Source organism: Dromiciops gliroides, chromosome 5, assembly GCF_019393635.1.
Source record: "Dromiciops gliroides isolate mDroGli1 chromosome 5, mDroGli1.pri, whole genome shotgun sequence".
Lineage (NCBI taxonomy): Eukaryota > Metazoa > Chordata > Mammalia > Microbiotheria > Microbiotheriidae > Dromiciops > Dromiciops gliroides.
In genome coordinates, this window is record NC_057865.1 from 219492102 (window position 1) to 219506103 (window position 14002).

At 43.5% G+C, this 14002-nt stretch overlaps 1 protein-coding gene across 1 annotated transcript; it reads right to left on the bottom strand.

The window, feature by feature from the left end:
- Positions 1-743: 743 nt before the first annotated feature.
- Positions 744-13482, bottom strand: KRT82 (keratin 82). Its single transcript, XM_043966781.1, has 9 exons — positions 13039-13482; positions 9834-10042; positions 7235-7295; positions 6004-6099; positions 5109-5273; positions 3423-3548; positions 2099-2319; positions 1733-1764; positions 744-1069 (listed from the first exon to the last, which is right to left on the bottom strand). Exons 1-9 carry the CDS (start codon positions 13441-13443, stop codon positions 822-824), a joined length of 1563 nt encoding a protein of 520 aa, XP_043822716.1. The 5' UTR covers positions 13444-13482; the 3' UTR covers positions 744-821.
- Positions 13483-14002: the final 520 nt, after the last annotated feature.

Here is a 14002-nt window from a genome sequence, read left to right on the forward strand (position 1 = left end):
CACAGGTGGCACCATGGTGCACAGAGTGCTGGGACTGGAGTCCGGAAGACATCGTCATGAGTTCAAATATGGCCTCAGACACTAGCTGTGTAAGTCTGGACAAGTCAGTTCATTCTGTTTTCTTTAGTTTTTTCATCTGGAAAAATAAGCTGGAGAAGGAAATGGCAAACCACTCCACTATCTTTGCCCCTCCCCCCAAATCCTAAATGGGGCCATGAAACATCAGATACTACTGAAATGACTGAGCAACAACAATCACATTGTAAAGAAAAATGGCTTTAAAAGACTTAAGAACTCCTATTAAAAAAAATGACCCACTATGATTCCAGAGAACCGAAGATGAAGCATGCTACCCACCTCCTGATTGAGAGGAAATGGATTTGATTTGAATAATGAGATACATTTTTGGCATAGCCAGTGTTGGGATAGGTTTTGACTGTATATTTGTTAGGAGGCTGTTTTTCTTTTTTTCTTGGGGGAGAGGGTGGTTTAAGAGAGAGAGAAAAAATGCTTGTTAATATTGGAGAAAAAGAGCCAAGGTTTTCTTTCTTTTTTTGTGGGGCAATGAGTGTTAAGTGACTTGCCCAGGGTCATACACAGCTAGGGTCAAGTGTCTGAGGCCGGATTTAAACTCAGGTCCTCCTGAATCCAGGGCCGGTGATTTATCCACTGTGCCACCTAGGTTCCCCAAAAGAGACAAGTTTTAAAAAACACGCAAGGCCAATGCAGAAAGAGCTTTTCAATCTTGTAATTATGCTGGAAGCTGATTGGGAATCCAGGGCTGAGAGGACTCAGGAGGTCTGTACCCAGGCCAGAGGACATTAGCATTTGTGGCTAGATGAGCTGCCAGACACAAGTTTGATGTTTGAGTTCCGCCCACTCCCACAGCTGAACCCACCCTGAGGGGCACAAGGAACATAGAGCTCGCCAGTGCCCACCACAATGCTGCTCCCCACAGTGCCTGAGCCACAGCCTCCACTGCTCCGAATGCCGCTTGAGCCCCCAGGACAGAACTCTGTTCTCACCACGCAGGGCTCATACAAGATGGCACCTTTAGAACTGCTGACAGCTGTGAGGAAGAAAAGGAGGGAAAGAATGGCAAATATTTATCCAGAACATAAAGTAGTTCTAGTGACCTCCCATGTCAAATTCTAAGGCTTTAGCTAAAGCAATAAGTCCTTTTCCTCCACAATTTCCATTTATGTAACTTGGCATGGCCTCTGGTCAAGCACACCAGCTCCCATTCATCACCCCTGCATCTTTCTTCCTGCCCCTTAGGCTTTGAAAAGATCATTTCCCCAGCCTGGGGCAATCTCCCCCCCTCTCAGTCTAGCTCTGCCTCTCTCCTCCTTCCCAACCTTCCTTCACATTCCTCTCCTACAGATTAGACTCACTGGCTGTGCTCCTCCTAATCTCCCCCATCCCACCAGCACTGAAGTCCAGAGCTCTGACAAATGAATTCCTAGTCTCTGCCTGTTGCTGCCTGTATCCCATCTCTTGTCAGAGTGGATGAACCCTGAAGGCAGGGGCAGTGTTTTGTTTTGTTTTTTCTCTGCCATCAGTATCTTTTCCCTAGGACTCAGAAAATGATTCCATCCATAAGAGGCGCTAGACCATGGGTTTCTCTATTTTTGACGGGAAAATACTAGATATGGGTCAGGGTTTCTTGGACAATAGGCAACATCCCAACTCCACAAGATACCATAACTACCTGGGACACTTGTCTACTTACATATATTCACGGGTCCAACACCTTCACATAGTCTAGGAATAAGGGAAAAAAGAAAGAATGAAAAGACATTCAAGTATCACGACGAAAGAGGATGAAGATTTAAAAAAAACAAAACAAAACAAAAACCCCCCCAAAACTATGTTATAACTCCACCTCTTATTTTCCCCTCAGACTGGAAGGAACCAAAGAAATTGGTTTAGATAACCCCCTCTGTAAGATTTTCTGGGCCATTGTTGCCCTTGGTTAGCACAAATAATCCACAGTTGACAGCCAATGAAAATGGCTCAAGTTGATTGATTAGCCAGTAGGAAGGAGAAACAAAAGCCCCGGAAAATCCACAGGTTTTAACTCCTAATCACTGCTCACCTGTGTTCCTCTCCCTCCAGCAGTCGCCTGTAGGTGGCAATCTCAATATCTAGCCCCAACTTGGAGTTCATCACCTGCTGGTACTCCTTCAGCAGACATGCCATGTCCTGTTTGGCCTTCTGCAGGGCCTCCTCCAGCCCTGCCAGTTTGCATTTGGCATCATTGAGGGCGGCCTCTCCCTGCTGCTCAGCTTCAGCTATGGCACCTTCAAGTTTACAGCGCTACAACAGGACACAGAGAGGCAGTGTTGGGGGTCACCAGCATCACTAGCAAGAATGAACTGGGTTTCCTGGACCAGAGAGAGAACGTGGCGGCCATATCTGGCTTCCTTGAGGAATTTAGAACTACTTCTCTTCACTAAACCACCACAAGAACATCTGAGATTTCCTATCTAGAAGTGGTAAAATACTGGTTTGGAGGAAATGGATACATGTCTCCTGGTTGGTAAGAATAGTTCATCTGATTTCACAATTTGTTGGAAAGCCCCTACCAGACCTATAATCATAAGATCAAAGAATCTTAGCACTGAAAGAAAAGCTGGAGGCCATCTATTCCACCCTTCCATTCAATGTAAGAATCCCATTGTTAGCAACCTTAATTGAGAATCATCCCGATTCTGCTTGAATATTTTTAGTAACTGGGAACTTACTTTCATGGAAGCACATTCCATTCTTAGACAGTTCTTTCTCATGCTGATCTAAAAATCTGCCCTGTTACAAATTTCACTCCTTGGTTCTAGGTTCTAGTTCTACCTTCTGGAAAAACCCAGAATAACCCATTGATTGCTACATTTCAGGGCAGTGAGGGCTAAGTGACTAAGGTCATACAGCTAGTAAGTGTCAAGAGTCTGAGTTCAGATTTGAACTCAGGTCCTCCTGAATCCAGGGGTGGTGCTTTATCCACTTCGCCACCTAGCTGCCCATTACAACCCACTATTCTATGTGGGTTTCAAATATTCCAATTAGACAACTGGCCCTGATTTCAAAAGAATGGTCCTGAATGAATAGATGATCCAGAATATAGACTAGTAATTCAGAATAGAACTGCAGCCAGGGGTATTTTGGAGCCAGCTCCAGCCAGCTTGAGAGAGCTAATTTTATTAAATTTTCACTGTGATGTGGGTATTTACATTAGAAATCAGCAAACACTGTAGATTGGGGCTTGACATATTATTTTACTTTCTATGTTTAAGAAAGTGTTAATAATAGAGATTAAGGTTAATATTAATGTATACTTTTTTCATGAAGAGCTGGTTGGAGGGCACACTCCTGCCTTCCGAAAACAGTTTTGAGCCAGACATCATGGTGTCTCCCCAGAGCCTTACCTGAGCTTTAGCATTCTCAATTTCTTGCTGTAGTCTTTGAATTACTCGGTTCATTTCTAGGATCTCATTCTTGCTGTTCCGTAGGTTGTCGCAATGGTTTCCAGCTGTCTGCCTCAGCTCTTCATACTGCCAGAGTATAGAAGTCAGAATCTCCAGGGCCCCAAATTGGGTTAGCTCCAGGAGTGTTATCTCCCTTATCCAGCATCCTCCTATCTAGGCATTTGCACAGTCAGTGGCTGTCCCCACTCAGATTCTCTACTTGATCCATGTAAACCTGTCTTCTGTGCACCCTTCACCTCAGATCCTTCTCCCAGGCTGCTAGAGAGAGGAGCTAACATTCTGCACTCCCACCTTCACCTCTAGCCCTAGCGATATCGTCCCTTCCTTCTAAACCTTAATCTGAAGCCCCCTGATGCTCTTCTGTCTCATTCCTCTTGGAACTTAAATACTGACATCCAGAGTTCTGTCCACTGATCTTCACCCTGTCCTTGATTCCATCTGGGCCCTGGTTCTACCATTATACTTGTCAAGAGAATTGCCACCTGACTGCTACCACACCGCCCCCCCTTCTTCTTTGGTGGTGCTCTTCCAGGAGGGGGAAGAGCATAGGAAAGAGCTTCACACATCAGTATGCTCAGGTTCAATTAGGACCAACTCACCTGAAGACTAATACCTAGAATTAGACTAATTCTGCTCAGATTCTTTCATCTAAAAAAACCAAAAACTCTACATTTCTTGCCTTAACTTCTTAACAATTAAAAAAATACCTTTGTTTTCTGGATCTAACTTATGAATCATGACTTTGGTATGAAGGAGTTCTCTAAAGTGACATTAACTGACTTGAAATTCAGGCCATTCTAAATTTCCTGAATTTAATGGAAGTACACATGATAAAGTAGCTCAGTAGCATATATGATATCAAATAATTCTAAAGGCAATTCCTCTCTGGTCCTGAAATTCACTGTTTTTGCTTTTTTTTCTGGGAGAATGATTTTCCTTTTAATTTTGTTTAGCTGAGGAGAGAATGAGCATAGAAATGAGTTTGTAGACCCTGAATACACCCTGACCGAGGGCAGGGAATGGGGAGGAGTCAAACTGGGTGAAATTTAGGCTGGTATGAACAGTAGGTTGGATAACTGAGATGGACTATGAGGCATTTCTCAATGTCTAAACCTCCCCCTCCAATATGCCACAGGTCACTTTGAAAATGTTTATCTCACCTCCCACCCTCTTGGTGTCTAATGACCTGATTGCACAAATTGGTGGCCATATTAATCATTATTTCTGCTTGGCCATTAGTAACCATTGTGTTCTGCTAGTCTCTCCCACGCTCAGTAAGTAGCCCACTAGCAATAGCCCAATAGCATCACTATCATTGTCAAGTGGTATTTATTGAGGGCAACTTAAAAGCTGAAACTGGACTGGGGACTTCTAATGGGTAAATAAAGCTTGGGCTCCCATTGCTCTCTGATGATGGGTCTGATCTGTTAAACCAGTCTTCCTCCCACATGCCTCACTGGGACTCAGTCCTCTAACAGTCAAAAACAACACTGTCCGAGATTTACAGAGCTCCCTGTTAATTCATGGGGGCCTTGGCACCATACCAGTTAGCCTTCTGCTGTTTTTTAGGAAATGATTCCCCTACCCTGCCTCCTTCCTCACACAGAGGACCCTGGCTATCCTCACCCGGCACTGGTACCAGGCTTCAGCCTCAGCCTTGCTCCGGCTGGCAATGTCATCGTATTGAGCCTTAATCTCTGCAATGATGCCTTCCACATCCAGGTTCCGGCTGTTGTCCATCTTCACAATGACTGAGGTCTCAGAGATTTGAGACTGGAGCAGGCAGATCTCCTGGGCAAGTGAGGAAGGGAATTGAAATGTCAATGAGGTCCTCATGCAGGGAGTCGGGGGAAAGAGAAGGAACTGTGGACACTATACTGTGAATAATATTTCCCCAAATGATTCAATGGCTATACATTTGTTGCTTCTTCAAGTATTCTTTCATTGATTCACCTTCTCTCCTTGCAAATAAACATCATCTCTGTATTCATTTAAATACCAAAAAAAAAAAATGCAAGCCCAGACCCTCAGAGACTCCCTGACCTTTGGTTGAAAACATTGAGGCTGAGGGAAGAACTTGGGAAGATTCTTTTTCTAGGAGACTTGCTGCCTAATATCCATTGGTCCTAATACTAACTCAGTCTTAGAACTCTTTGCCTGGAAGTGTCCTCACTGGCTAGAGCAGGGATTCTTAGCCCTACCCCCCTTTTTGTATCACATACTCCTTTGACAATCTGATGATGCCTAAGGACCTCTTCTCAAAATCATATGTTAAAATGCATACTATATATATATATATATAGTATGCATTATATATATACATATATATACATATATATACATATATATATATATATATATATAATTTCAAAGGAAACCAAAAGTTAGTTTTAAAATGTCTTTTTTCCAGAAAAGTTCATAGATATTCTGAAATCTATCCATGGCCCCAGGTTCAGAACTCCTGGGCTGGAGGCTAAAACCACATCCAGTCCATAGATTACCATAGCATGGGCTTATTTACCTCCTCATATAAGTTTCTCAGAAAGTTGACCTCCTGAACCAGGGCTTCTACATTGGTCTCCAGATCAGCTTTGATTAGAAAGGCAGTATCTACATCCTGAAGGAAGAAAAGACATTGGAAATCTTAAAGCAAGGGCACTCCCAGGTATTGCCGAGAGTCTCCAAACCCACTCTCCTTCACTAATCAGAGCAGTCTTTTCATGCTGTTGATGAGAGGGAAGCAAGAGTACTATGGTGTAAATGAAGGAGGGGGCATCAGCAGCAGTAGTGGCTCCTTGTTGGCATTGGGGAGGGGAGTAAGGGTATACTCTACCCTGAATAGGAAAGGCTTTGGCAGGGGAGGGTTTTATGCTTGTTTTGTTTCTATGGAACGCTTATACTATAGTACCCTGAAACTTGGATTATTATTTTTTTATTTTATTTTTATTTTATTATTTGTTTATTTATTTTATTATTTATTTATTATTATTTATTTTATTTTATTATTTTATTTTTATTTTTTTTTAGTGAGGCAATTGGGGTTAAGTGACTTGCCCAGGGTCACACAGCTAGTAAGTGTGTGTTAAGAGTCTGAGGCCTGATTTGAACTCAGGTACTCCTGACTCCAGGGCCGGTGCTCTATCCACTGCGCCACCTAGTTGCCCCAAAACTTGGATTATTAATGACTCTGACCTAGTTGGAACTTCCTTCCTTGAAGTGTCTCTGCATTGTTGAAAAAATATTAGGGCATTCTTTGTGTATACATGCCAACCTTCAATTATCTGAGTATCTTAGACAAAGTGGGTTTGGGGTGGAGGAAGGGACCTTTAATTTGACTCTAGTATTAAGTCAGTTGTCAGCTTTACTTTGTAGGTGGCCTCAAAGCTGTTTTTGCCCTAAGGAGTTGAAGAAGTTAAGACAGGAATACTCTAGAAAAGTTGTTTGATTTATCTATCAAACATAAGATTCTTTATTGTATCTCCAATGATGCAGGGCTCTGCACACAGTAGCCACCTAATAAATAGTTTTGAATTTAAAGGAATTATGCGGGCAATTACTGCCCGGCCCCTCCTTCATTGTAGGATGCCCACAGGAGGCAAACGGGCATTTTTTCAGCAACCTGCCTTTCCTTTTGGGTGGTGGGAAAGGAGAACAATAATAATATTATTACTAGGTACTCTCTAGGGTCCCGGTATTCAGGGGAACCTACCCAGAGGGGTATAGGAAAGTTCCCATTCCCTGCCTTCCCTTACCTTTTTCAAAGCCACAAATTCATTCTCAGCACAGGGTCGCAGGGATAGTTCTTCCTCATATCTGAAAGGTAAAGAGAGTAAATTGCTTTCTCCTGGTTTGTCCTATTTGGAGGACACTTCTTAGGATTTGGGAATTTTGAATGGGAAGAGTTCTTAGTGATTATCTAGTTCTATTCTTTTATTTTACAGTTGAAGAAACTGAGACCCAGAGAGATGAAGTGTTTCCTTCAAGGCCACAGAGATAGTACCAGAGCTAGTACTTCCCCTCCTCTTCTTTATCCCTCCCCACCCTGCAACCTCCACCCTCCCTCCCTCCCTCCCCCCCCCTTAGTTTTTTTACATTTTTTTTTTTTGCCAGGCAATGAGGGTTAAGTGACTTGCCCAGGGTCACACAGCTAGTAAGTGTCAAGTGTATGAGGCTGGATTTGAACTCAGGTCCTCCTGAATTCAGGGCCAGTGCTTCATCCACTGCCCCACCTAGCTTCCCCCACAGTGTTAGATCTTTTTAGATTTCTTGATATAAGAAATATACCTCTAACCAGTGGAGGCATTTAATAAAGATAATCCCTTAGTCCAGAGCCTTGTACATAGAATGTGTTTCATAAATGTTTGTTGAATTCACTACCTTAAGGGGAATTCCATTTCCCCACTGCCTGGAATGTTCTCCCACCTTCCTTCTGTCCCCCCCCCCCTTTTTTTTTTTTTTTTTGCTGAGCAATGAGGGTTAAGTGATTTGCCCAGGGTCACACACCTAGTAAGTGTTAAGTGTCTGAGACCAGAGTTGAACTCAGGTCCTCCTGAATCCAGCGTCAGTGCTTTATCCACTGTACCACCTAGCTGACCCCTGTCCCTTAGAATCTTTACTTTTCCTTTGATGCTTAGCTCAGCACTTACTTTTTTTGTGTGTGTGGGACAATGGGGGTTAAGTGACTTGCCCAGGGTCACACAGCTAATAAGTGTCAATTGTCTGAGGCTAGATTTGAACTCAGGTCCTCCTGAATCCTGGGCCAGTGCTTTATCCACTGTGCCACCTAGCTGCCCCCAGCACTTACTTCTTAATGGAGCCAACACCCATCCTTCCATTAGTATCCTGCTTACTGTCTAGGAAGCTCTTCCTTGTATGAACTCTCATCCTAAGTACTGGGCTGAGGAAGGTCATTTAATTCTGTTCATTCATACTGGTAGTTGGGGAAGAGCCGAGTGGTTGCTAATGAAGATGGGGGATCTGGTGAATGTGACCCTCTGTGTTGAAAGTTAATTATATAATTTGTGATTCTTACCAGCTGGTCTAAATCTAATCTTTGCTCTCTGTGTACACGGAGGTGAGTGGGGGTGGGTGGGTGTCAATTACACGATTCACCAGACCCATGTATTAACAGGCATCATGACTGCTTAGATTTAATTGAAGATTACAGCTTACAAAGTATGTGCGTCACAACAACTCAGTGGGGAGGTTACATTGACCCCCTTTTTACAGATGAAGAGACTTCAGTCTCTGAGAGGTGAAGGGATTTTCCTAGGGTCACAGGGAGGAGCTAGGTCTCCTGACTCCAAGTCCACGGTTGCTTCTTTTGCTCCAGTAAGAGATTTGAGACCTGTTCACTCTCACCCAATTTAATACTGGGATAGAATGATTGGATTGGATTTCCATACGACTCTAAGGATTAAAACAACTTCCTGTCTCTCTTCCCTCCAACCCATCTCATATATAGATTCCTCAAACACTGCTTCCTGCCCAAGCACCGACTGTGACTCCCTTTTTGGTCCATCATATCCAATGCAAACCTCTTTCTCCAGCTCCATGTTCTCTCCACCATCTCTCCCTCACCTAACCAATATAATTTCATGTGACTCTCCTATAAAGGCATTCCTCTCAAGATTTCTGATGCTTCAGCCCCATCCCACATTTGGTGTTCCTTCCCACCTGGCCTCCCCTCTTCACCATGTCCTCTCTCTCCTTCCAAAGTCAGAACCAGCCTCTCTGTTTTCAGGAACCCTTTCTTGACCAATCCCACTTGACATCATTATTCCCTGTGTGCTTGGTGCTTACCCACTCAGTTTCTGACCCTTCTTTTGCTCTTACTTCTCTGTTTATGAGGTTAGACCCTGAGCTTATATCCTTTCACTTTCATGAACTACTTGACATAGTAGAAAGAGTATTAGACTTGGAATCAGGAAGACCTGAGTTTGAATCCTTCGTCAGGTACTTCCCTACACAAGTCAACAGACCTTTCTTCATCTGTATAATGGATATAATAATAACATCACAGTGTTATTATGGGGCTCAAATGAGAGAATGGCATACATAGTGTTTCACAAGCTTTATAATGCTAGATCAATCATAACTACTATATATTATTATTATTATTATTCATTATATGAGTTCTCACAAAATAGGAATCATGTTTTCATTAACCCGCCCTGTCCTTCGTCCCCATACATGAAACAGGACCCTCCCTCTACATAAGGGATATTCAGGACTGACTAGGAGCTAGTGGATCTGGTTTGCAGTAAACAGGCTGCCTCTTTCCATCTTTTTGCACAATAACTTGGCTTTTATTTCTTCCTTGCCTGGGGTGAGGGAGGAGGGCAGACTCACTTTCTCTTGTAGCCCTCCAGCACATCCTGCAGACCACTGAGCTCCGCCTCCAGTCGCACCCGGTCCCCTGCCACACAATCCAGCTGCTTCTGCAGGGTGTTGATGTAGGTGTCGAAAATGGGTTCGATGTTGCTCTTGCAACATTTCTGCTGCTGCAGAAAGTTCCACTTGGTCTCCAACAACTTGTTCTGCTGCTCTAGGAAACGCACCTACCAACCAAATAGCCAGGAGGTTACTCGGGAGCAGGGGGGCCCTGGAGGACTATACCTATCAGATGTAATTTTGTGCTAGGAACTGAGGAAGATGCAAAATTTAGATCAGGCACGCCATGGAGCTTACAGTACAGCATGGATAACTATTATACATATTATTACGTGACAAGTGTAGTCATGATTTCAAAAGCAAAATGTGGAGGGGCAGCTAGGTGGCACAGTGGATAAAGCACCAGCCCTGGATTCAGGAGGACCTGAATTCAAATCCGGCCTCAGACACTTGACACTTGACAATTACTAGCTATGTGACCCTGGGCAAGTCACTTAACCCTCATTGCCCTGCCAAAAAAAGAGAAAGAAAACAATAAAATATATAGGGAACTAAATCAAATTTTTTTAAAAAAGTAAAATGTGACATGATCTCCCGGGGGATCTTCAATTAGGTCTTCCAGTTATGACCTCCCAATGCATCTTCAAACCAATGGAGGACTTCAGAGGCATCCTCAACCCTTATCCTAGATTAGAGGACCCCATAGGGAGAAGTTTGGGTCAAGGGGTTCCTCCTGGGTCTTCTGAGCCACTATAGGCATCCTAGATCCACAAGTGTAAGTATAGACTAGGATGTTGGAGGTGGAAGAGGGTTTAAGAATCATCTAATACAATCCTCTCTATTTTCAAATAAGAAAACATGGATGTTACCCCATGTCTGAAAGGGACTCCCTCCTTGCCTCATTATTGTAGAAACCCCAGCATCTTTCAAATCACAACCCAAATGCTACCTCCTATACCAGGTCTCCCTCAATCCTCCCATTCTCCACCTCACTTTCCATCCCCATTGTTAGGGTTTGCTTTTCCTCTTGAAGTTGCTTTATACTACTTCTGTATATTCTTTGCATTTACTTATCATTATGTGTTTTATCCCGCCAACAGAATCTTAGCTCCTTGAGGGAAGAAATTATTTAGCTTTTTAATCATTATATCCCGGTGCCTAACACAGTTCCTGGCATATAATAGATGTAGTATTGAAGTGGAAGTGGAAGGGCAAGAGAGGTGGCATGGCATAGAGTTAGAAGTTCTAGATTAAAATCTTAACTCTTCTATTTATGACTTGGGGTAGGTCACTTTCTGCCTCAGTTTCTTCATCTGTAAAATGAAAGGGTTGGCCTACATGACTGCTTCCTTTCATTTCTACATGAATTGTTATTGTCAAATCAAGTGACTTGACCAAGGGCACACAGCTACCTGATAGCAGAGTCAGAAGCAGAACCCATATCTCTAACTTCCAGTCCAGTGCTCTTCCCACTATAATTAGTTCCTTTTCAGTGTGATGATGATGGTGATAGCAGCTGACATTAAGATTGGGCTCTAAGTTTTTTTTGCATTTTGTTCTCACACCCCTGTGAGGTAGGTGTTATTATCCCTAACTTATAAGATGGACAGATACAAAGACAGATAGATGAGCAGATAGACAGACAGTTACATATAAATAGGAGAGAGGGGGAAAGGAAGAAATGTGGAGAGAGAGGGGGGAGAGAAAGAGAGGGGAAAGACCTTATATCACTTACTATGCTTGAAGATTATATAGAGAGTGAGGAGCTTGTCTGGGATCAGAACTCATTTTTCCTAATCATTGAGCCTAGATAGCTCCAGAAATAGGGAGGCAACATGGTTCAGTGTCATGGCTAGACTGGTGGACCTGGAGTCAGAAAAGCCTCAGTCAAAATCCTGCCTTTCACAGTTGCTCGTTGTGTGGCCATACACAAGTCACTAAAACTCTTTGAGCTTCAGTTTCCCCATCTATGAAATGAAGTGGTTGGACTCAATGTCTTGTAAAATCTTAGGAGGTTCAGGGATAGGAGGAAGGAAGAAAAACGAATGGGTCATCCACTGACTGGAATGCCATTTAGCTGGCTAATTGAGAAAGAATCATGGATCTTGTCTATCACATTTCACGCATTCATTCACTCATACATTCATTCATTTTTCAATATTTCTTTGGTACCCATCATGTATGTTCATGGCACTACACTAGGTGCTTAAAAATCTCTTTTGGGGAAAAAAAATCTTCCCCAAATACATGCAAATAATCATAAAAGGAGTCGATGATTATATAATTTTAGAGCTAGTCATTTTACTTTGAAATGATCTTTGAGTTGGAATTGAATTGGAAATATTAATAGATTATTACAACTCCATTTTTCAGGTAAGGTAATTGAGGCTCAGAGAAGTGATATGATATCAGTCAGCAAGTCAATGAACATTTATTAAGCACCTAAGATGTGCCAGGCACTGTTCTAAGTGCTAGGCAGACAAAGAAAGTCAAAAAGCCGTCCCTGCCCTTGAAAAACTCACAGTCTAATGGGGGAGACAACATCCAAACAATTCTGTGCAAACAAGTTAGATACCAGGTAAAAAAGAAATAATCAACAGAGGGAGGGGGCACTAGAATTAACAGGGATGGGGAAAGGCTTCCTGTAGAAAGTGGAATTTTAGCTGGGACTTGAAGGAAGCCCAGGAAACCAGGAAGCAAAGATGAAGAGGATGTGAGAGTGAGAGAAGCAAGGGCAAGTTCAAGGCCAACCTACACAAGCAAACCAATCTTGGTGAGTAGCTGTCATGGGTATGGGTCAAGGTTGGGCTGAAGTCACTTAATACATTGAATTATTTGTTGGACTTTTGCAAAATGGGCATAACAATTCCTGCTTATGCACCAGGGTTGTGATACTCAAATGAGAAATCAACGTCTAGAAGTTAACAGAAAATCCATGTGTAAGATAACAGTGTCACCATCATCTTTACCCAGGCTATTCCTATATTCTTGCCCATCTTCCCCAGCCCCATGACCATGGCTAATGGAAAGCTGACTCTCATAGATTGTGGTCCTGGCTTTCCATGCCTTGGGTGGGTGATGGTATGGAAGTAGACCCCAGTGAGGACTCTCCACCCATGAAATACAGCCAATCCTTCTCACCTTGTTGCCTCAACTTTCTCACCTTGTTGATGAATGAAGCAAAGCGGTTATTGAGACACTTGATCTGTTCCTTCTCATTCCTCTTCACTTGCTGGACACTAGGGTCTATATCCAGCTCCAGAGGGATCAGCAGGCTCTCATTGACCGTGACTGGGGTGATGCAGGGGGGAGGTCCGCAGGCGGCCCCAACTCGGTAGCCATAGCTGGGCCAGCTGCACCTGGAAGCAATTCGGGGCTTCCCACAGCCCACGTTGCACAGGCTTCTGGAGCCAAAGCACCCCAGCCATCGGAGGGTTCCTGTGCCCCCTACCTTGTATGGCCCCTTACTCACGGAGGAATAAGTCACTGTCCGAGGGATAACAGCAGAGCAGGAACTGAAACTCCGGTTGCCACATCTGGAGCCCATCTGGAAGGAGCGGCAAGACATGGCAAGAGAGATACAAGTCAGCAGCCTCTAAGGAAAGGAGCAGTGGGGACCAGCCACTGGCACAATTCTCAATCAAGTCACTGCAGTGCTATTCCCCCCTTTTATCTGGGTGGGAGTTGGATCACTAGGCTAGGTTAAACCCTAAGTCACCATTAAATTATTTTTATGAGCTTGGGGCATTGGTAACTGCTAAGGGCCAAGCTGGATAATTAGGAATGGAGAGGAGAGGCCAATGGCCAGGGTGGATGAACCATATAAAATTCCCATTTGTCCCCTCTTCCTTGTTTATGAGGGTGATGAAGGGGGCTGACTAGACAGGTACGTTTGATGTATGGATGCAGAGCCCTGAGGAAAGTGAGAGTTGGAGGTTTAACCCATTTTATAGGTGAGGAAGTGGGAGACAGGCTCTTTACCTGGATGATTATATGCCTCAGCTACCCTGAGACCTCAGGGAGAATTAAATATGCCCCCAATATGTCCTGTCTAGTTTCCTAATGATACTTCTGGGGTTTTCAGGGATTCTTGAGACATAGGTCTCCTCTGTGGGTTCCCAGATCCT

Excerpts from the sequence above, each read along its gene's own strand:
- KRT82 (XM_043966781.1), bottom strand. The coding sequence starts at position 13,443 with ATGTCTTGCCGCTCCTTCCAGATGGGCTCCAGATGTGGCAACCGGAGT. Across the intron at positions 2,320-3,422 it reads TTGAGAATGCTAAAGCTCAG|CGCTGTAAACTTGAAGGTGC; the intron begins GTAAGGCTCTGG and ends GTCCTGTTGTAG. Across the intron at positions 1,070-1,732 it reads TGTTGGACCCGTGAATATAT|CTGTCAGCAGTTCTAAAGGT; the intron begins GTAAGTAGACAA and ends TCTTCCTCACAG.